Source organism: Schistocerca americana, chromosome 1 (assembly GCF_021461395.2).
Source record: "Schistocerca americana isolate TAMUIC-IGC-003095 chromosome 1, iqSchAmer2.1, whole genome shotgun sequence".
Taxonomy (NCBI): Eukaryota; Metazoa; Arthropoda; class Insecta; order Orthoptera; family Acrididae; genus Schistocerca; species Schistocerca americana.
Window position 1 is genome coordinate 1,107,103,873 of NC_060119.1, and position 22,776 is coordinate 1,107,126,648.

The following is a 22,776-nucleotide window of genomic DNA, read 5'->3' on the forward strand; positions in this document are numbered from 1 at the left end:
ATTTTAATACCTACTCCAAATTTTTCTTTTGTTTCCTTTACTGCTTGCTCAATATACAGATTGAACAACATCAGGGAGAGGCTACAACCCTGTCTTACTCCCTTCCCAACCACTGCTTCCCTTTCATGTCCCTCGACTCTTATAACTGCCATCTGGTTTCTGTACAAATTGTAAATAGCCTTTCGCTCCCTGTATTTTACTCCTGCCACCTTTAGAATTTGAAAGAGAGTATTCCAGTCAACATTTTCAAAAGCTTTCTCTAAGTCTAGAAATGCTAAAAAAGTAGGTTTGCCTTTCCTTAATCTTTCTTCTAAGATTAGTCGTAAGGTGAGTATTGCCTCACGTGTTCCAGTGTTTCTACGGAATCCAAACTGATCTTCCCCGAGGTCGGCTTCTACTAGTTTTTCCATTCGTCTGTAAAGAATTCGTGTTAGTATTTTGCAGCTGTGACTTATTAAAATGATAGTTCGGTAATTTTCACATCTGTCAACACCTGCTTTCTTTGGGATTGGAATTATTATATTCTTCGTGAAGTCTGAGGGTATTTCGCCTGTTTCATACATCTTGCTCACCAGATGGTAGAGTTTTGTCAGGACTGGCTCTCCCAAGACCGTCAGTAGTTCCAGTGGAATGTTGTCTACACCGGGGGCCTTGTTTCGACTCAGGTCTTTCAGTGCTCTGTCAAACTCTTCACGCAGTATCATATCTCCCATTTCATCTTCATCTACATCCTCTTCCATTTCCATAATATTGTCCTCAAGTACATCGCCCTTGTATAGACCCTCTATATACTCCTTCCACCTTTCTGCTTTCCCTTCTCTGCTTAGAACTGGATTTCCATCTGAGCTCTTAATATTCATACAAGTCGTTCTCTTATCTCCAAAGGTCTCTCTAATTTTCCTGTAGGCAGTATCTATCTTACCCCTAGTGAGATAGGCCTCTACATCCTTACATTTGTCCTCTAGCCATCCCTGCTTAGCCATTTTGCACTTCCTGTCGATCTCATTTTTGTGACGTTTGTATTCCTTTTTGACTGCTTCATTTACTGCATTTTTATATTTTCTCCTTTCATCAATTAAATTCAATATTTCTTCTGTTACCCAAGGATTTCTACTAGCCCTCGTCTTTTTACCTACTTGATCCTCTGCTGCCTTCACTATTTCATCCCTCAAAGCTACCCATTCTTCTTCTATTGTATTTATTTCCCCCGTTCCTGTCAATTGTTCCCTTATGCTCTCCCTGAAACTCTGTACAACCTCTGGTTCTTTCAGTTTATCCAGGTCCCATCTCCTTAAATTCCCACCTTTTTGCAGTTTCTTCAGTTTTAATCTACAGGTCATAACCAATAGATTGTGGTCAGAGTCCACATGTGCCCCTGGAAATGTCTTACAATTTAAAACCTGGTTCCTAAATCTCTGTCTTACCATTATATAATCTATCTGATACCTTTTAGTATCTCCAGGGTTCTTCCATGTATACAACCTTCTATCATGATTCTTAAACCAAGTGTTAACTATGATTAAGTTGTGCTCTGTGCAAAATTCTACCAGGCAGCTTCCGCTTTCATTTCTTAGAACCAATCCATATTCACCTACTATGTTTCCTTCTCTCCCTTTTCCTACACTCGAATTCCAGTCACTCATGACTATTAAATTTTCGTCTCCCTTCACTATCTGAATAATGTCTTTTATTTCATCATACATTTCTTCAATTTCTTCGTCATCTGCAGAGCTAGTTGGCATATAAACTTCTACTACTGTAGTAGGTGTGGGCTTCGTATCTATCTTGGCCACAATATTGCGTTCACTATGCTGTTTGTAGTAGCTTATCCGCATTCCTATTTTCCTATTCATTATTAAACCTACTCCTGCATTACCCCTATTTGACTTTGTGTTTATAACCCTGTAGTCACCTGACCAGAAGTCTTGTTCCTCCTGCCACCGAACTTCACTAATTCCCACTATATCTAACTTCGACCTATCCATTTCCCTTTTCAAATTTTCTAACCTACCTGCCCGATTAAGGGATCTGACATTCCATGCTCCGATCCGTAGAACGCCAGTTTTCTTTCTCCTGATAACGACATCCTCTTGAGTAGTCCCCGCCCGGAGATCCGAATGGGGGACTATTTTATCTCCGAAATATTTTACCCAAGAGGACGCCATCATCATTTAATCATACAGTAAAGCTGCATGCCCTCGGGAAAAATTATGGCTGTAGTTTCCCCTTGCTTTCAGCCATTCACAGTACCAGCACAGCAAGGCCGTTTTGGTTATTGTTACAAGGCCAGATCAGTCAATCATCCAGACTGTTGCCCTTGCAACTACTGAAAAGGCTGCTGCCCCTCTTCAGGAACCACACGTTTGTCTGGCCTCTCAACAGATACCCCTCCGTTGTGGTTGCACCTACGGTACAGCCATCTGTATCGCTGAGGCACGCAAGCCTCCCCACCAACGGCAAGGTCCATGGTTCATGGGGGGGGGGGGGGCTAAAATGAGTATGGAATCTAATATCTTGAAGAACATTTGAACAAATTATAGTCTGCATTGAGAAAGAGGACACAGGTGTGTGACAGTGCATATTCAAATAAAACCAAATTAAAAATAATAAATGCCACTGAGCCATGCAGTTCTTTAGATTATGTCTATTGTAGGGTACTGTGTTACACAATTCCAAAAGCTGAAATGCACAGTGTTTCACTGGTAAGTAGTGTGATTGTGTGGGTTTTATTTTGTCAAGTTGCGCAGTGGATTGATCCAACAAGTACTCTTTGGCTCCTGCAAGAAACATTTTCCACCTCACACTACTACAGAAGCCAGACAGACGCTCCTAATGTACCAACAAGAACTGCTTGAAAAACATTCAGCAACAAATATCTTCTGGAATCGTCTGCTGTAAGGAAAAGACACAAAAATATTCCATATTCTTATGTAACTAGTGGAATACTTGGGTACTGGAGTATTGCTAGTTAGTGTAGGGAAAAAATTAAACGAACGAAAAATATCATTTATTGCAAAAAATTCTGAGAAATCAAGTGAAACTTTTTCTTATAAAAAAAATTATAAATTTCCAGGTTCTTTTCAGAACAGTAGATTGCCTCTTATGGATAGGAATGCTATTATTTTACAAAGTATGGAAAGGTTCTTTTCTCCCTATTCTTTAAGAATGTTATTTGCTCAGCAGAATAGCTGAGAGCCGCGCCTACACAACTTGAATAACTTTTCTAGGCACAGACAAGGCTGTCGTGTGAGAAATGTAATGGAGTGTACTGTTGTGGAGGACAGATGGATCTCACATACGCTGTAGCGCACAATACCTGGAGCTGCGACAACTGCTGCCTGCAGTGCTCGCTGCGAACAAATAACGCAACTATCTCTTTCTGTCTGGATTGACCTTCGAAAATCAAACTCTCCCTACGCCTTGATGAAGTCAAGGACTCCTATTCGCCCCTAGTCTAACTATTGGCATGGTTCACTGGTCAGATAACCAGTTCACCACGATGCCACTCAATATTCGCTAGCAGGCGTTTAACTAGTATTCTGTCTGTGTTTTCAACGCACAATAAGTGTGGCGGCCAACACTGTGAACAATGCTTAATCACAAGCGACTCGATATAGAGTATCACTCCGATTTGCTAATGACAGAGATGCTCTCCCAGTGAAGTACTGAGGAGAGATTTTGTTCCTCGCTCTTTGCGTACACTTATGAGCCCACTTGCTCTCGTTATGTGTTCCCACTCCAAGGGCAACAACAGAATGGCTCCTGTTTCTGAAAAAGTTGCAAGGGTATATCATTCGCTGTCTTCCCTCACTCCTTTGGCTCTTTGCATCAGAAATATTCCGCCAATCAGTGTTGCTCTTTTAAACGGGAGAATGACGTTTCGTTTAAGTCGACCAATGCAGAAAGACGTAGCATCTCTGTTAAGCATATACTGTCCTCCAGTGAGAACTCTGCAACTACGCAGTTGATCCATCAAAGAATGTGTCTTCTGGGTGCCCCCCCACAATGTAGCGGAATTTGCTTTTAAGTCGAACATGGGGGTCGTTATCCCTTCGCCCTGGCAAAAGCTATCCTCTCTCTGGGCGGTCGTTCCGGCGGAAGTAGGTGTGTGCCGACTCACCCCTCTGAAGGGACGGGCCTCCCAGCGGGGTGGCCGCCTCCCTAGAACGAAAATTCCTGTAGCCATCATGTTGTGTACGCCAGCCTCGACTTTTTCACCCTCAGTATGCACTTGCGATTTACTTATTAGATCTGTATATCACTTACATGAATTCCTACAAAAGTGACTCTACCTTATGGAGTTTTGGGTTCGAATGAAGCATCTTGATGTGCAGAATACGAATTTGAGGACAGAATGTGTAAGAAATGGAGGTCAGGAGACCATGCCACCTTCCTTCCCCCCCTCCCCTACCCAACTTCATGTGACAAAATTTTTGTCTCGGGTTTGTCAATGCTGAGGAAAACATTACCAAGTCAGGCAAAAATTGTTCTTCTGTATTTTCCAATAAACTTTCTCAGCCATTCTTAACAATTTTGCAATTATTTCATTATAGCTGTTGTTTCTAGTTTTTAATTTTACAATTTGTGTTTTTCTTTGTCATTGCCATTATGTGTCTCTGTTTTTCTTTTTCATTTCCAAAAGTTGCTTTTACAATATTAATTTTTCTAAACTCGTTAGTGTACGGTGTATCATGTCTTAGTGTGGTTATTTCTTTTCTTTAGTTAAGCTTTGCGTGAATGTTCGCAAAAGCTCTGTTGTGTCACTTTGTTTCATTTATTTATTTCTTTTATGTGTCTCTGTTTTTCTTTTTAATGAATGAAGAAGCTTTTCTCTTAATTCTATCCTCGGTACTAATTTTATGATTGCAACAAAAATGTATTTATGAGCATTCTTTACAGATGGAAAATACTACATAATTCTTTTTCTAATTCTACATATAAAGGTAACAGGAGATTGTATGACTATCCTAATTTAGTTTCTTTCTCAAAAATTTTGAGGTATGTATAAATTAGGGACTTTACATATTCAATAAAATAATTATTTTTACAAATAGCAAGAAGGTAAGTATTACTTTTATGTATCTAATTTTTATAATCTACTCTGGTTGTATTTACTCTGTCCGTTTCTTTGTTCGACGATCCCCATAGAGGTGCTGGAAGGCGTCGACTCATTTATATAAGTGTCACAAATCATGTGAGAAGCAATCTAGCACGTGATGCTGGGTCTTATTTGTTGATGTTGTCATCATGAAGTGGTATTTTTAACCAATGATGATGACTGGGGTTTATTGAGTATACAGTGATGTCTGGTACTCCTTTGCTGTCACATCTGGGGCGGTATGGCAATTCGATAATTGTAGTAAGTTGGTGATTACCGACGATCGTCACCCAATATATGTACCGTGACGTCTTGATACTCCACACCTGGTTTGGTATGGCAATTTGGTGATGTGGTAGGGAGAATGATGTTTATTTTGCTGAATCCATTTCTGGATAATATTTGTAGGTACCACTTAATATTCCATTTGCTGTTCGTTTTTATTTGTTTGACTATTCAAGGTTTATTTTTGGAGAGGTGGTTTTAGTAGTTACCATGCCTCAAAGTTCATGGAAAGACGTTTGTAACAATTTTCTTTGTAGGATAGAAGAGAAAGGTATCTTGCTGTCTTCTGCCCTTCTTCGTCTTTCATCTTCTGTTCTTCTCTTCTTTCTTGCATCCTTCTGTTCTTCTTGGGCTAGGAATATGTGAATTTTAATGTAGGAGAGATATAGGATTTGTATGATTTGACTGCCTTTCCAAATATAAGTTGATGAGTTTATTTCTTGTATCTTCTGTAGTCTCGTCATATCATGATTCTACTCACACTTGTCAATGAAGTAACAGTATCGTGGCATATGACATGTCCATGCCACGTGTTGTTCTTCTGAAGACCAACCTGGTTTCAACCTGCATTTCCAGTATGGCGTTGGTCTTCAGGTTGTTGCCGTTGCCCTAAGTGCTTTCTCAACATGTCTGTACCCTCTCTGTCGCTATCTCGAAGCATCTGGTGTTGAGGGAGCTGGCGATTGATGTTGGTGGCGATGCCGCTCTGACACGTAGAAATATTTACAATTTTTGTTTTACACATATTTGTTATCATTATTTACAAAAAACTCTGATTTTATGTAATGCAAAAATTTCCTGATAGTGGCAAAAGTTATATATATATAAAGGATGAAGAAGTGGTAGGACATAATTAGAATAAAGAAACGAAATTATATATATATATATATATAATTTCGTTTCTTTATTCTAATTATGTCCTACCACTTCTTCATCCTTTCATGGGTTGTGTGTCATTTCTTGTTTGTGTGCATGTTGCAGGATACTCAGTACTACAAGAAATTGTTAGTCTGTTTTGTGTCAATTTTTTTTCTTTTCATTATGTTGTTCTGTTGATCTATTAATTTAACTTTTACTTAGTGGTTAGTGTAAGACCTCTTCCGCATTTTCACGTCAATCTTTACGTTTAGTAGTATTCGGTGGCCTAACTTCTACTTCTGGTTTCTCTTTGCTGTGTTGTTCTTGTCTCTGTGAACCATGTTTTCCTACGTAGTTATTCGCGCCTTGGTCTCGCCAGTTGACCTCTTTCAAAGTACCCTTGACCGTTCCGTTGGCATTTTGATTCCTAAACCCATATCCACCACTGTATGAGTGCCCATTACCGTTCCTATTTCGGTACCAATTATTCTGGTTCTCGTTACTATGCCAATTACCTTCGTTTTGCCACTGTCCTGGTCTGTTAAATTGCCTGAAATTATTGGTATTAGGATTACGATTATTATTATTGGAATATTCGTTCCTATTCCTCTCCTTTTGCTGTTCCCTCTCCTTTCTTTTTTCTTTCACCTCGTCTTCATTAAACATGAATTCAATTTCCCTTAAGACCTCTTTGAATTCTTCGGTATTTTCATTTTTTCCTACTGTCACCTGTTGATATTTTACCGGTAAATTCATTCTACATAGACGTATCAGCCCTCTGTTACTGTATGGTTTGTCTAGGCATTGATTCTTTTTCTCCATTGTGTCAAAGAATTTTACCACGCTTTTCTCTCCTGAGTTTTCATACGGTGTTATCTCAAGTAACTCGTATTTAACATTGTCTTGCGCCTCCTTAGACCAATATCTTCCGAGAAATGCTATTCTGAACTGTAGGTAAGACGTACAGGTAGCAGCGATTTTTTGCATCACCTCTGCTACTGTCCCTGACATGTGTGCACAAATGAAGTCAAGTTTGTGAGCTACGTTCCAGTGGTTTGGTAAGCCTACTTGAAACTGGTCGATGAATGTGCGTGCATGCAAGCTACCGCCTTCTTCCTTGAAATGTTGAAATTTTCTAACTGTAAGGAAGTGGTCTGTATCATATCTACTCATAAATCCGGTTTGTGGCTGATTCATGGACTCAAATAATCTTCCACTGCTTGTGTCATCTTGCCTATTCTCTGGCAATCTACCGCCTGTCTGCATATGTTCAGTTTCCTGCCCTGTAATTGCATCATATCTTAACATTGGTGAACAAAGGTGTTGTTCCTACTCTTGTCATTCGCGGTACTGTACCTGTGCTACTGTTATATTATGTCATTGGATTTACTGGTTCAGTCGCCTGTCTTTCTATTGGTGTCGGCTGACTGTATGTGTCCTGTTTTTCTAGACACTGTGCCTGGTTCTGTGATATGTCATGTATTACTTTAATCGGGGTTTTCTGTTTCGATTTCTGCGCGAGTGTTACGTCTGGCCTTGGTTCTACTTGAACTTTCTTAGGCGGCGTGTTTTCGTATACTGAATTAATGCTTGACGTATCAGTTGTTTCGCTACAGGTGTAATCGGTCTCGATCTTTTCTTCGATAGTTTGTATAAACTCTGTTCGAAGCTTTTCAAACAGATCTTTGTTTTTAAGTTCTATCTGATTGATCCGTTGATCATATTTTTTCAGTGGAACATTTGCGACCTTACTTTGAATTGCTTGTTCTTCCGAAGTTAGTATTGCTGTTCGAGTGGCTTTTCTCGTAAAACGTTCCACTTTTCTGTCAACGTTTACGATGTTCAATTGGACCATGTCCACGTCAGTGCGTAATTGTTGCCGACTTTGTGCTAGTACTTGAATTCTTTCTCTAGATTCTTTCGCGTCTTTGTTTATCTGTGTGATCTGACTATCAATTCTAGCGATCCCTTCTTCCATCTGGATTTTAACCTGTTATCTCTTGTCTCCAGTTCTGATTATCCTGTTTCAAATCCTGATTCTGTTTCGTTATACTATCGTTAATTTTTTGTAGCATCTCCATGATCGCATCTTGTCCTGTAACACTGCCTTCTGCTGAACTGTGTGTTCTCGTTCTATTGTTTTCTACTCGGTCAGTTACGTCGTTTACTGGGCTATGCTGTGGCGTTTCTAAGTTTGATAACTGCAACAATCCCTGCTCTCTTCCCTTCTCCCTGTGTTGTTCTTTGTGTTGAGAACTAGTTGCGTATGTCATTGAACCACTACGTGACGCAAATAACTCAGCACACTGCCCTCTCTGTTGTGTATGTCTTGTGTTTGCAGGTGCAGTTGCGTCTGTTACGGGACCTTTTCGTGGCGCTCCTAACTCCACAAGATTCTGTGCCTGTTGAGAGGCATATTTAGAATGTGTACAAGAGGTTCGACGTATTCTAAATGTTCCCCCTCTTCCTCAATGTCTACTTCTCTTTGGACGTAAGATAACTGCCGATTCATTGACTGTATTGACGCGTATTCTGTCTCTGAATATGCGCCAAGCAAACGCGTTTCTTTAGCTTGTTTCGCTACTAATCTTTGCCATCTCCTGCGTGGGCTGTCTGTTTCTGGCTCAGAATATGCCCTACACGGAATTTAGTATTTTGGAAATTCCAAGTTCTCGTCCCTTCGATTCCCATCTGTCTGATCTGTCTCAATTCCATCCCAGTCTAACTGAGCCTGCTGATTTTGCAGCTCACCGACTGTCCTATTCTCTGATTCACTGTCTGTCCTATTCTCAAGTTCATCTTCTGTCCCATTCTCAACAAGCTCGTTTATTTGCCGTTTATCTGATTGATTCTCCCCCATCTTGTCTACTTGCTATCTATCCCGTAATCTTTTGGCTTGTGCTCTTGTAAACATGAAAGTTCTTTCAACACACCACAACCCTATCTACAACACTGTACGACCACTTTTTAGTTGGTTGAACCAACAACAACAACAACGTCGTAACTTCTCGGCTGTTCTGTATGCTCTGCTACAGCCTCTAATCTTCACCTGTGCGCTTGCAAGGGAGAAGAACGTTATTTCTTAATTCTAACTCATTTGATACTGTGTCAATCTGCGCTTCTGCGTCTGTCTGCATCTGTGTCTATCACCTGAAACTCCTATGCCCTAACAGCTACTCAAAAATCGTAAAAATCCAAAATTTTCCAACACAATAACACAAGACTTTGTCCCTACAATTCTACTTTCCTCGCTACTTGTATCTATTTCAATCAATAATCCTTGCAAATAACTCTTTAATACATGAAAGAAAATTTTTTCAAACTGATAATGCTGCGACCTTCCAGATCTAACTATCATATATCACCTAATCTGACACTTTTCTATCTTGGTAATGTACCTATTTTACCTATCCTGGCAGGGTCACCATTTTATGTGAGTGTGTGGGTTTTATTTTGTCAAGTTGTGTAATGGATTCATCCAACACGTACCCTTTGGCTCCCGCAGGAAACAATTTCCACCTCGCACTACTACAGAAGTCAGACAGATGCTCCTAATATACCAACAAGAACTGCTTGAAAAACATTCAGCAACAAATATCTTCTAGAGTCATCTATTGTAAGGAAAAGACACAAAAATATTCCATATTCTTATGTAACTAGTAGAATACTTGGGTACTGGAGTATTGCTAGTTAGTGTAAAAAAAACATCAAACAAACGAAAAATATTATTTGTTGCAAAAAATTCTGAGAAATCAACTGAAACTTTTTCATAAAAAAATAATAAATTTCCGGGTTCTTTTCGAAACAGTAGATTGCCTCTTATGGATAGGAATGCTATTATTTTACAAAGTATGGGAAGATTCTTTTCTCCCTATTCTTTAAGAATGTTATTTACTCAGAAGAACGGCTGAGAGCCATATGGTCAAGGCTGTCATATGAGAAATGTAATGGAGTGTACCGTTGTGGAGGACAGATGGGGCTTGCATACGCTGTAGCGCACAATACCATGAGCTGCGACGACTGCTGCCTGCGTTGCTTCCTGGTGACAAATAACAAAACTATCTCTTTCTATCTGGATTGACATTTGCCAATCAAACTCTCCTTACACCTTGATGAAGTCAAGGATTCCTATCCACCCCTAGTCTAACTATTGGTATGGTACACCAGTCAGATAGCCAGTCCTCCATGATGCCACTCAATATTCGCTCGCAGGCACTTAACTAGTAATCTGTTCGTGTTCACACCACACAATAAGTGTGGCAGCCAACACTGTGAACAACACTTAATCACGAGCTACTCAATATAGAGTATCACTCCGATTCACTAATAACAGAGGTGCTCTCCCAGTGAAGTACTGAGGAGAGACTTTGTTACTCGCTCTTTGCGAACACGTACAAGTGCACTCACTCTCATTACGTGTTCCCACTCCAAGAGCGACAACGGAACGGCTCCTTTTTCTGGAAAAGCTGCGAGCGTATATCATTTGCTGTCTTCCCTCACTACTCTGACTCTTTGCGTCAGAAATATTCCGCTAATCAGCATTGCTCTTTTAAATGGGAGAATGACATTTCGTTTAAGTGGATCAATGCGGATAGATGTAGCATCTCCATTAGGCGTATACTGTCCTCCTGCGAGAACTCTGTAATTACGCAGTTGGTCCATCAAAAAATGCGTCTTGTGGGTGCTCCCACACAATGTAGCGGAATTTGCTTTTAAGTCGAACTCGGGGGTCGTTATCCCTTCGCTCTAGCAAAAGCTCTCCTCTCTCTGGGCGGTCTTTCCGGCCGAAGTAGGTGTGTGATGACCCACTCCTCTGAAGGGCCAGGCCTCCCAGCGGGCCGGCCGCCACCCTAGAACGAAAATTTCTGTGGCCATCGTGTTGTGTATGCCAGCCGCGACTTTGTCATCCTCGGTGCGCACTTAGGATTTGCTTATAAGATTTGCATATTGCTTACTTGAATTCATACAAAATTGACTCTACCGTATCGAGTTTGGGTTCCAATGAAGCATCTTGATATGCAGAATACGATTCTGAGGACGGAATATGTAAGAAATGAAGGTCAGGAGACCACACCTCCTTACAGTAGTACTGAGAAATATCTTTAACTGTTTGGTGCCAATGCATTGCTCTGCAGCACACGTCTAGTAGGTCATCAACTACAATTCTGGATGTTTCTGGCAAATCCCATTTCATCGCCAGCTCATGAAGGCATTTTCTTGTCTGGGATGGGGTCATACAGCTGTCGCTGCATCTCGCATCTTGGTCGCCAAACATCTCAATCTAGCCATTCTTCCTCATTCTCGTCTGTACCTCCTCTCTCATCGCTTCGTGGAGACCCTGTGGCGAACCTTTTTGTGATTTTCCTCTTCTTCTCCTTCGAGGAGGTTGCCATGAAAGTGCTCTCTTTGGGCATCCGTTTTCTATTCTTTTGACATGCTGTAACTCACCTAGCTGTCTTTCTTCCATTCTGTATGTAATACTACAATGGGCGTCCGACCTTTCTGTTATTTCCTCACTTGTTATGGGGTTAGGTCGGGAAGTTCTATGAGCTCTTCTCATGTGATCGTTTTCTTCTGTGAGTTCTCAACATTCATTTCCATAACTTGTTACCAGCTGCACGATGGATTTGTATAATCATATTTTAACCTTTAACCTGTTTTTTTAGGATCAAAGTATCATATGAAGCAATTGCATGACAAATACTTTTTCGCGTCTTTTACTAGTGCAAATTATGTTGACCAGATTTCAAAGAGAAAATACTAGGATACTTGTGTTTATAGTTCCTCATTAACTTCATTACAACACTTACGCTTACCTTTCTTGAGAATTATTGTAATATTTTGAAAACAATACTAGACCTATGACAATGCTGCAGCTGAGAAACCCATAGCAAGAATGCATGCTTATTTTGTGAACTGGAAAGGAAAATTTAGGTACATTACACGCAACCAAAATTCTTTCCTTCAGGAAAAAAAGGGACAGATATACACTTTTTATTATTATAAACTGGGCATATTTTCTGCTATGTTTACCTACTAACTATTTTAAATATTAACAATTTGTTAATCATAAAAACTATGTAATATTACTAAGCAATAATCAGATGCACATCATATATTTCATCCTTAGATTTATCTTCGCTATATTTGTGAGAAGAATGAATTCATTCTAGCAGTTTCTTGTTACAAAGAAGAGAATTGTAAAATTCTATGCAAGATAAATTGGAATAAGTTTTCACAGTAATAATAGCTCCCTTTTTTTCCTTTAATATTTCATTAAACAAATATATCTGCCTGGGTATTTTCAACAGACTCCACCCTTTCTGAGTATAATGTCCACATTCACTGACTAACGATAGTAGGTAGTAACATTGTCCATACAGTTGTTCATCCGCTGGTTTTGACATCTAAGTCAGAATTGTTGTCAGTTGTTCCAGCTATCGGTAGACTTGAAGTACTGTCATTGTGTGAGTGAAACCAGCCAACAATGTGCTGCTCTTTTGTTTGACTGCAGATTGTTAGGGAAAGCGTACATGCATGTCAAACAATAGTCAATAAGCACTGCTAACAAACACAGCATAGCCCACATTCTTCTCCAAACTGATTTCCATAAGGCTACTGTCCTGTCAGCAAAGATGGTTTAAGTGATGCTCCTTTACATCTGTTTTTGCTTTGGTTTCACTTGTCTCGAAGTCCATGAAGTGGAAGGCCGGCAAGTTAGGGGATGGGGTAAGTGTGGGGTGGCGGTTAGAAAATTTAATTGCTGTTATATAAAATGTTTGCTTGATTTTTAAAGTATTGCACAACATTTATGACGTCAGAGCTAGTTACAGCGGACTAGGCTGGCACACAATGGAAAGACTGCTGTGAATTTACTACGGCGTGAGTAGGCTGCTTCCCTACATAGGGAATGCCTGCTTTTCTTTTCAACGTATCTCTTATTGTTTCTTCAGGCATAAGAAGAGTTAAACCAAATGCGCTATATATTGTTCAAATATACTGGGTGATGAAAAGGTCAGTATAAATTTGAAAACTGAATAAATCACGGAATAATGTAGATAGAGAGGTACAAATTGATACATGTGCTTGGAATGACATGGGGTTTTATTAGAACCAAAAAATAGAAACGTTCATAAAATGTCTGACAGACGGTGCTTCATCTGGTCAGAATAGCAATAATTAGCATAACAAAGTAAGCCAAAGCAAAGATGGTGTTCTTTACAGGAAATGCTCAATATCTCCACCATCATCCCTCAACAATAGCTGTAGTCGAGGAATAATGTTGTCAACAACACTGTAAATCATGTCCGGAGTTATGGTGAGGCATTAGCGTCGGATGTTGTCTTTCAGCATCCCTAGAGATGTCGGTCGATCACGATACACTTGCGACTTCAGGTAACCCCAAAGCCAATAATCGCACGGACTGAGGTCTGGGGACCTGGGAGGCCAAGCATGACAAAAGTGGCGGCTGAGCACACGATCATCACCAAACGACGCCCAAGAGGTCTTTTCCGCGTCTAGCAATATGGGGTGGAGCGCCATCCTGCATAAACATTGTACGTTCCAGCAGGTGTTTTTCAGCCAGGCTGGAGATGATGCGATTCTATAACATATCAGCGTACCTCTCACTTGTCACGGTAGCAGTTGCAAAACCAGAATCACACATTTCCTCGAAGAAAAAAGGCTCGATAACGGTAGATGTGGTAAATCCAACCCATACCGTGATTTTCTCGTCGTGCAATGGAGTTTCCACGACAGTTATAGGATTTTCGGTAGCCCAAATTCTGCAGTTGTGGGCGTTGACAAACCCTCGGAGTGTGAAATGAGGTTCGTCGGTCCACAACACATTACTCAACCAATCGTCATCTTCCGCTATCTTTTGAAACGCCAACACCGCAAATGCCCTCCGCTTCACTAAATCGCCAGGTAACAGTTCATGACGCCAATGGATTTTGTACGGATAGCATCGGAGGGATCACCTAAGTGCCAACCAAACAGTGGTTTATGGAATGCCGGTGCGACGTGCGACTGCACGTGCGCTGACTTCCGCGTGCAAAGACGAACCCGCTACAGTCTCCATTTCTTCCTGAACTGTCTCAGCAGCATTACGCCTTGTGCTCGGTCGGCCACTACGGGGTCTATCGTCTAAACAACCTGTGGCTTCGAACTTCGAAACCATTCTCACCACAGCTGCATTTGTCAGCGGACCTTTACCCATTTGAATCCCCTTCCTATGGCGATAGGATCGTAACGCTGAACTAGCACATACCCCATTCTGATAATACAGCTTCACTAAATGCGCCTTTTCAGGTAACGTCAACATGCTGCGACTGCTGGGGCATCTGATTCTCTCTCTCATTACAGCTCCTTTTATACACGATTGTCATGCGCAGTCACTGACGTTTTGCTGTCCAGCGCCATCTGTCGGACATTTTGTGAACTTTGTTTCTTTCTTGTTCTAATAAAACCCCATGTCATTCCAAGCAAGTGTGTCAATTTTTACCTCTCTGTTTATATTATTCCGTGGTTTATTAAGTTTTCAAATTTATACTGACTCTTAAATCACCCGGTATATTTCTATAATGTGCTACTTCTAGGAAATTTGTTTTCCACAGTGTTTAATTAAATAAGGAATGTTAATGTCTGCATTTTGATTTTCTCCGGACACAGGGACACTTGTGTGAAAACCAGGATTGTCCCAGCAAGAGCGGGACATGTGGTCAGCCGAGTGTAAATAGACACTGTTGGTGTGGACACTAGAGAACAAAATTTCATCTCTTCAGATGGCTCGGCGTCCGTGTTTTGTTTTAGAGCGGCAGCGCCAACGGCAGGGCGCGGAAGCTGTCGTGGCGCGTGCGCAGTGCGGCCCGCCGGCTGCACAAGTGTCTGCGCGTGCGCAGTACGACGCTCACCCCTGGAGTCGCCGAGGCTGGCGCCGGCAGCAGTGCAGGTGGCGGAGGGGACAGTGGCGGCTGGTGCCTGCAGGACCGCGTGGCGCTCGTCGCCTTCCCCGTCTGCTTCTTCGTCTTCAACGTCGCCTACTGGAGCGCACACCTCTCCATCCACCAGAAGGAGCACATCCCCTGCAAGCCCGCCGCCTGAACACAGGGGGCACTCCTGGATGTCTTCACGTATTGCAGCACCAAGGAGACTCTGTTCCTGGGGCAGTGTTCCAGACGATATGAAAATGAAAAGACTGAAATTAATGCCACTATTCGCCCAGAATAAGATGTCTCCTTAATTTCTGTTGGTATGTGACGTAACGTTTCGTGGATCCCAGAACTTCTCAACAATAAATATATATATATATATATATTTATATATATATATATATATATATATATATATATATATATATACACTAAGATGGTATCTGTTCTTTCGGGCATCATCGGTGATCATGCAGCTCGTTAGAATGTAGTGCGGGACAATATGTTGAGAATGTGGGTTTCGCGGGAGGTGTGCCAGAGATAAATCCCTGCAGTCGCGCTATCCTCTGTGTCCTCGGTGGCTCAGATGGATAGAGCGTCTGCCATGTAAGCAGAAGATACCGGGTGCGAGACCCAGTCGGGGCACACATTTTCATCTGTCCCCGTTGACGTATGTCAACGTCTGTAAGCAGCTAAGGGCGTTCATTTCATTGGAATATCATTCTAACGAGCTGCATGGTCACCGATGATATCTGTTTTTCGGACATGTCCGAAAGAACAGATACCATCTTAGTATATATATATATATATATATATATAGTTAAGGCTCACCGGCCACTTGACCATCTTATTCTTCTGTGCGAATGCACAAACAGTGCCCGAACTCCTACGGGAATCGGCAACGCGCCGCGAGTAATGAGTATAATGGGCGGGGGCACTACGAATGTAGTGCGGGACAATACGTTGAGAATGTGGGTTTCGCGAGAGTCGTGTCAGAGATAAATCACTGCAGTCGCGCCATCCTCTGTGTCCTCGGTGGCTTAGATGGATAGAGCGTCTGCCATGTAAGCAGGAGATCCCGGGTTCGAGTCCCGGTCGGGGTACACATTTTGATTTGTCCCCGTTGACGTATGTCAACGCCTGTAAGCAGCTAAGAGTGTTCATTTCAGTGGAACTTCTCAACAAAACATAGTAATGTGAAGTGCGTGCTTGTTGATGATGGAAGCGCCAATTGTAGTTATCTTTGAAGAATGAACGCAGAATAGACCACTAACGTCAGCATCTCTGTATTCATATTATCAACCTTTTCATAGAAGGAAAAAAATTAAAGCAATAAAGTTATCCGAGAAATTCTACAGCTGAAGTAGTTCGAAATACATCACACCCCATTACTCTCACAGGTCGTGTAAACTTATGTGGACGAGGATAGGGTTACATCGACCATGGTATTCCTCATTCCACTACATTGCAAAGCTTGAAATGAAGAATCTTAGCATCTCATATTTTTGCCTCATGTACAGGAACGTGGCCAATGGTATGTGGCATCGGTTTGTATCATAAGCAGAACGCAGAGCCACCATATCGTATGGAGATATTTTCCTTATATGGCGTTTGTTCCTATGGAGTACGTGGTATGAATACAAGCTGTTTCAGCACATTGCGGATCTCTCGAAATCATGTCGTTTTAGGTAAGTTTTGTTATAATAAAAGTGACAGGAAACTGCATATCAGTAGCTAAAAGCTTCCCGTATTCGATGGTTTTTGGTGTAATGACTACTGTGCTATGACAGTATACTGATTTAGTGCTATAGCACAATGTTCATCCATCAAAATCGCGTCGTTTTCAGTACAATTTGTCACAGTTAAAAATCAAATAATGACATTTGTACATACCCCGATATACCGTATGGGTTGCAGCTATGTCGAGGTCGTAGCACAGAAGATAGCATGTTGAACTCTCCAGAGGAAAGTCGCAGGTTCTCGTCTAGCTACTTCCAATTTCGTTTTTCACCTTTTGTTTTCTAAAAGATTTTGGGTCATTCTTATTAATTTAATAGAGGCATTACCTGCAGCAGGTCGATGTTACGTACTGTAAATAATGTATTTGCTGCAACTCTTGTTTCATAGGCCAACGACTGAAACGTTTCCCTACTGGCAAGAAATTGTAATGTGGCTGTTGGTTTGTCAGAAAGTAAGCTCAACTTACATCCTGGAACCTTTTGGCATCATGAAATTTTGTGATGGTCCGAAAAAATTTTCTGTTCCATTCGACTGAAATTATGAAACAAATCTCCATCTTTAAACCTAAGTGAAGTACGTTATTTCAGAGAGATTTTAGCCAATACAACATCGTTCGTATGAGTATTATGCATGCGAGAACTGACATCAGACTCGCTGTTTCAAACCACGATGAGGAGTACTTTATGTTCCGTGAGCTGCACCAAGTCGTATCCGAGCGCGCAGCAACCACAACAGACATCACGTCTGGCATGCTTCACGATGAGAAACACGTTCCGCGCGAGGACAGCTTTACTGTTATGATACAATTCTATAGTTTAATGGTACCCCATCTAATAGTATGTAAGTAGGGATGTTCACTTACACTCCTGGAAATTGAAATAAGAACACCGTGAATTCATTGTCCCAGGAAGGGGAAACTTTATTGACACATTCCTGGGGTCAGATACATCACATGATCACACTGACAGAACCACAGGCACATAGACACAGGCAACAGAGCATGCACAATGTCGGCACTAGTACAGTGTATATCCACCTTTCGCAGCAATGCAGGCTGCTATTCTCCCATGGAGACGATCGTAGAGATGTTGGATGTAGTCCTGTGGAACGGCTTGCCATGCCATTTCCACCTGGCGCCTCAGTTGGATCAGCGTTCGTGCTGGACGTGCAGACCGCGTGAGACGACGCTTCATCCAGTCCCAAACATGCTCAGTGGGGGACAGATCCGGAGATCTTGCTGGCCAGGGTAGTTGACTTACACCTTCTAGAGCACGTTGGGTGGCACGGGGTACATGCGGACGTGCATTGTCCTGTTGGAACAGCAAGTTCCCTTCCGGTCTAGGAATGGTAGAACGATGGGTTCGATGACGGTTTGGATGTACCGTGCACTATTCAGTGTCCCCTCGACGATCACCAGTGGTGTACGGCCAGTGTAGGAGATCGCTCCCCACACCATGATGCCGGGTGTTGGCCCTGTGTGCCTCGGTCGTATGACGTCCTGATTGTGGCGCTCACCTGCACGGCGCCAAACGCGCATACGACCATCATTGGCACCAAGGCAGAAGCGACTCTCATCGCTGAAGACGACACGTCTCCATTCGTCCCTCCATTCACGCCTGTCGCGACACCACTGGAGGCGGGCTGCACGATGTTGGGGCGTGAGCGGAAGACGGCCTAGCGGTGTGCGGGACCATAGCCCAGCTTCATGGAGACGGTTGCGAATGGTCCTCGCCGATACCCCAGGAGCAACAGTGTCCCTAATTTGCTGGGAAGTGGCGGTGCGGTCCCCTACGGCACTGCGTAGGATCCTACGGTCTTGGCATGCATCCGTGCGTCGCTGCGGTCCGGTCCCAGGTCGACGGGCACGTGCACCTTCCGCCGACCACTGGTGACAACATCGATGTACTGTGGAGACCTCACGCCCCACGTGTTGAGCAATTCGGCGGTATGTCCACCCGGCCTCCCGTATGCCCACTATATGCCCTCGCTCAAAGTCTGTCAACTGCACATACGGTTCACGCCCACGCTGTCGCGGCATGCTACCAGTGTTAAAGACTGTGATGGAGCTCCGTATGCCACGGCAAACTGGCTGACACTGACGGCGGCGGTGCACAAATGCTGCACAGCTAGCGCCATTCGACGGCCAACACCGCGGTTCCTGGTGTGTCCGCTGTGCCGTGCGTGTGATCATTGCTTGTACAGCCCTCTCGCAGTGTCCGGAGCAAGTATGGTAGGTCTGACACACCGGTGTCAATGTGTTCTTTTTTCCATTTCCAGGAGTGTATTTTTGTCGAACTTTTTCTGGTTGTTTACGGAGAGTCTGGGACGCAAGCCATACCCAGCATATCCAGGGTGTTTATAAATGACTATCGGGGTTTTAATTCTTTATAATATTTATTATATTAAACTTACAGTTATAAATGAAAGAGCAACTCAAACAGTTTTACCAACAACCTTATAAATGTTTAATGTATGCACCATTTGTCACACGGCACACATCAAGTCTATAGCCGAGTTCTTCCCAAACGTTGATAAGTGTGTTTTCAGTGATTGTAGCAACAGCTAATTCAATCTGGTTTCTTAATTCAGGGAGGTCTGCTGGTAGCGGATCCTTGATGAAGCCCCAAAGGAGAAAATTGCATGGCGTTAGGACGGATGAACGTGGAGGTCATGCAAAGCAAGCCCTGTCATTGGGCCCCTTGCGGCCTATCCAGCGCTTGGGTACAGTGAAATACAACCCATCGCGTACTTCGCTATGCCAGTGAGGTGGCGCACCATCTTGCTGCAAAATGAAGTTCTCTGGCTCATCTTTTTCCAACTGAGGGAAGAGCCATTGCTCTAGTGCATCAAGGTAAGAAGAGCCAGTTACAGTAGGTTCACCAAAGACCCATAAACTTTCCGCCAGGATATGGCACAATAAACAGTCACTTTAGGGGAATCTCCTTGCATTTGTACCACCTTGTGAGGATTTTCTGAACCCCAGATGCGCACATTGTGAGTGTTAACATGTCGACTAAGGTGAAAGGTCGATTCATCACTGAAGACAACATGATCCAGAAAATCTTCGTCATTAAACAACATTTCGTTTGCGAAGTTGACACGTAATCCATGGTCTGCGGGCTTTAGAGCCTGCAATAACTGTAAATTGTAAGGACATAGTTGTGTCCGTTTTCTTAAAATTTTCCAAACAGTCGACAGGGGAACTTGTAATTGACGACTAGCCTTCCGGACTGATTTCTTTGAGCTACGGGTGAACGACTCTCTCACTCGCTCAACAGTCTCTTCACTAACTCTTGGTCATCTTGTGTTCTTCCCTTTACAAAGGCAGCTGATATCTTCAAATTGACGATACCATCTACGAATGTTATTATCACTTGGAGGATCACAACCGAACTTCAGCCAGAACGCACATTGCACAGTAACTACAGATTCGGTCTTTGCAAACTGCAAAACACAAAAAGCTTTCCGTTCACTAGTCACCATCTTCGCTACTACCGCTGTCTAGCGGATTGCGGCGGAAACATTGCGCGCTGCGCATGCGCACTGGTGCCAAACAAAACTGTGAGTTGCTCTTTCATTTGACATATCATTTATAACTGTAGTTTAATGTAATAAAAATTACAAAGCGTTAAAAGCCCGATATTCATTTATAAACACCCTGTAGAACTCTGAGGAGAGAGGAATGTTGCGATCAGCAAGCTCCACCTACCCTGCTCTGTGCTGGTATCACACAAATGCTGTGTGTTTCCTACAAACGCAGGAGTAACACGTGGAAGTAATGGGCATTACAATGTTTTTTTAAAAAAGTGTAATTGGCATGTTTGTTTACAACAATGGCACTAATTGCAACAATAGCCTACAGCACACAATGACATTCACTGTGTGTGTGTACTGTAGTAATGGCTAGTATAGGATCAAAACATGACTGTTTGTTGGCTACAGAAGATTGGTAGTAGCCATACACAAGGAGCCCAAAGCCTTCTTCATGCTATCAGTTTACATCTACTCAGAACTAGGAAGACTAGTATCGGCAGATGTTCCATTAACAGCGGTTTCCACAGTTAATACACTTACCTTATTATTCAGAACAGTTGTCTTACACAGAAGTAAAGATCCTTGTATTCACTGATGTTTTCTGTACACGTGAAAATAGCAGTGCAGCTTCAGAAGATAGGTAAGCATGATAGATGCTATAAACTTACTCGAAGTCCTAGGAGAGAGGTGAACAGACTCATTAATATTAAAGGCCCTATCTCCTAATTCAACTGAATCCGAAACTTCAAGCCATTGTTGGGTATTTTTAGAGATATAGCACTTGTTGCTTTGGTCAGATCGGTTCAAACAAAAGTAATGAAAACTGGGAAATAAAAATACTAAATTTTGGTGGGTTATTGTTAATGTGAAAACATTATTTAAGGATCATAAGTTAAGAAATAGTGAAGAGAAAAGAAAATGAATGAATGACGTACACTTTAAGCAAGAAGCCAGTGTCAAAGGGTGGAAAAGAGATGGAGGAAAAAGGAATCGACACAGGAGTCAGACAAGGATGTTTCATTTCACCTACTTTGTTTAAAATCTACATGGAAGAGATCGTAGGAGAGACCATAGTTGGAACAAGAAGAATATTTGTAGGAAGCAAAACGATCCAATATATGCAATTTGTTGGCGACATTGTGTAGATGGTAGAATCGAAGAAGCTGCTTTACGAAATTGCTGAAGAATAAATAGCAAATGCGAAGACCTGGTACCGAAAATAGAAAAGAAACAGACCAAATCCATTATACCGGAAGGCAAAGGAGAGAAGGCCAAAATCATGATAGTACCACAAAACCATACCAGATTGTAAAGTTCAAGAACTTGGCAGCTACTATAATGGAAGACTTAAACTTTAAAAGACAAATAGTATCAAGTATAGCGACAGCCAAGAGAGATTCAGCAAAAAGAGGAGACACTGAATAAAAAACCTGAGGTAAATGTTGCCCAAATACTATACATGGAGAATAGAGTTGCATTCCAAGATTGAGCGACAAGGGTTCATGCTAAACGGAATTCAGCCCATTAACTAAAGTCAGAGGGGAACTTGGTTGTCTGGAATCCCTGACTAGGATGAATAGGACTGGAGGATGATGAGGAGAATAAGCAATTCAGAGCATACAGTTAACTTCTAAGGATATTCTGAATCTCAATTACAAAAACTTCTTCCATTGCAGGCATGCCTCTACATTAGTAGCCAATCCTTCCACAGAGACAGCAACTGTTTATCATCCTTCTGCCTGCTTAAGGGGACTCACATGTGAATAAGTGTCAAAAATCGAATTTTAAATTTTTGTTTTAAAATACTCTGCAGTTTCCTGAACAAGGAAAAGTTTACTTTGAGGAACACTTCACGAAATGAAGTTCCAAATCTAAAGAAACTTAAAAGTGGCTACACACACAATGACACATCCATTCATGGAAATACCTCTGTTTAAAACAGAACTTGGTTCTCATTTGCTTGTTTTTTTATGCATCTTTTGTCTCTAATGTGGGCTAACCTGTGAAAGCATCATGGCTGCTTCGTTTTTGTTTACACAGAGATTTCAGTAATTGTTTTGAGATTAACACATGTATAATTGCGTAGCCTTCTGCGACCAGAGTCAGTGGACATAAAAGTTTTCTGAGTATGGTACCGCGTAGCTAGAGCACACCAGTAGACCCAGAAGAAGGCCGCTGCAAACGTGACCGAAACGTTGGTTTTTTCCAGCTGTAGTTTTATACAATATGACACGTTACCACACCCAGAAAACTTTTATGTCGATTAACACATGTATTTACAGTGATGTAATGGAATTAGTTGCAATACTTATCAATAGGCTCTTACCAAAA

The 22,776-nt window shown here is 42.0% G+C and overlaps 1 protein-coding gene and 1 non-coding gene across 2 annotated transcripts in view; both read left to right on the forward strand.

Annotated features, from left to right (window-relative positions):
• Nucleotides 1-15,343, forward strand: part of LOC124596645 (gamma-aminobutyric acid receptor subunit delta-like) — a 28,818-nt gene extending 13,475 nt beyond the window's left edge. The window contains exon 3 of the mRNA XM_047135878.1: nucleotides 15,053-15,343. Within this exon, the coding sequence (XP_046991834.1) occupies nucleotides 15,053-15,343 (291 nt within the window). The remainder of the gene's footprint in view (nucleotides 1-15,052) is intronic.
• An 857-nt stretch (nucleotides 15,344-16,200) lies between these two features.
• Nucleotides 16,201-16,274, forward strand: Trnat-ugu. The gene has a single exon. It is a non-coding gene; the product is annotated as a tRNA-Thr (tRNA).
• Nucleotides 16,275-22,776: the final 6,502 nt, after the last annotated feature.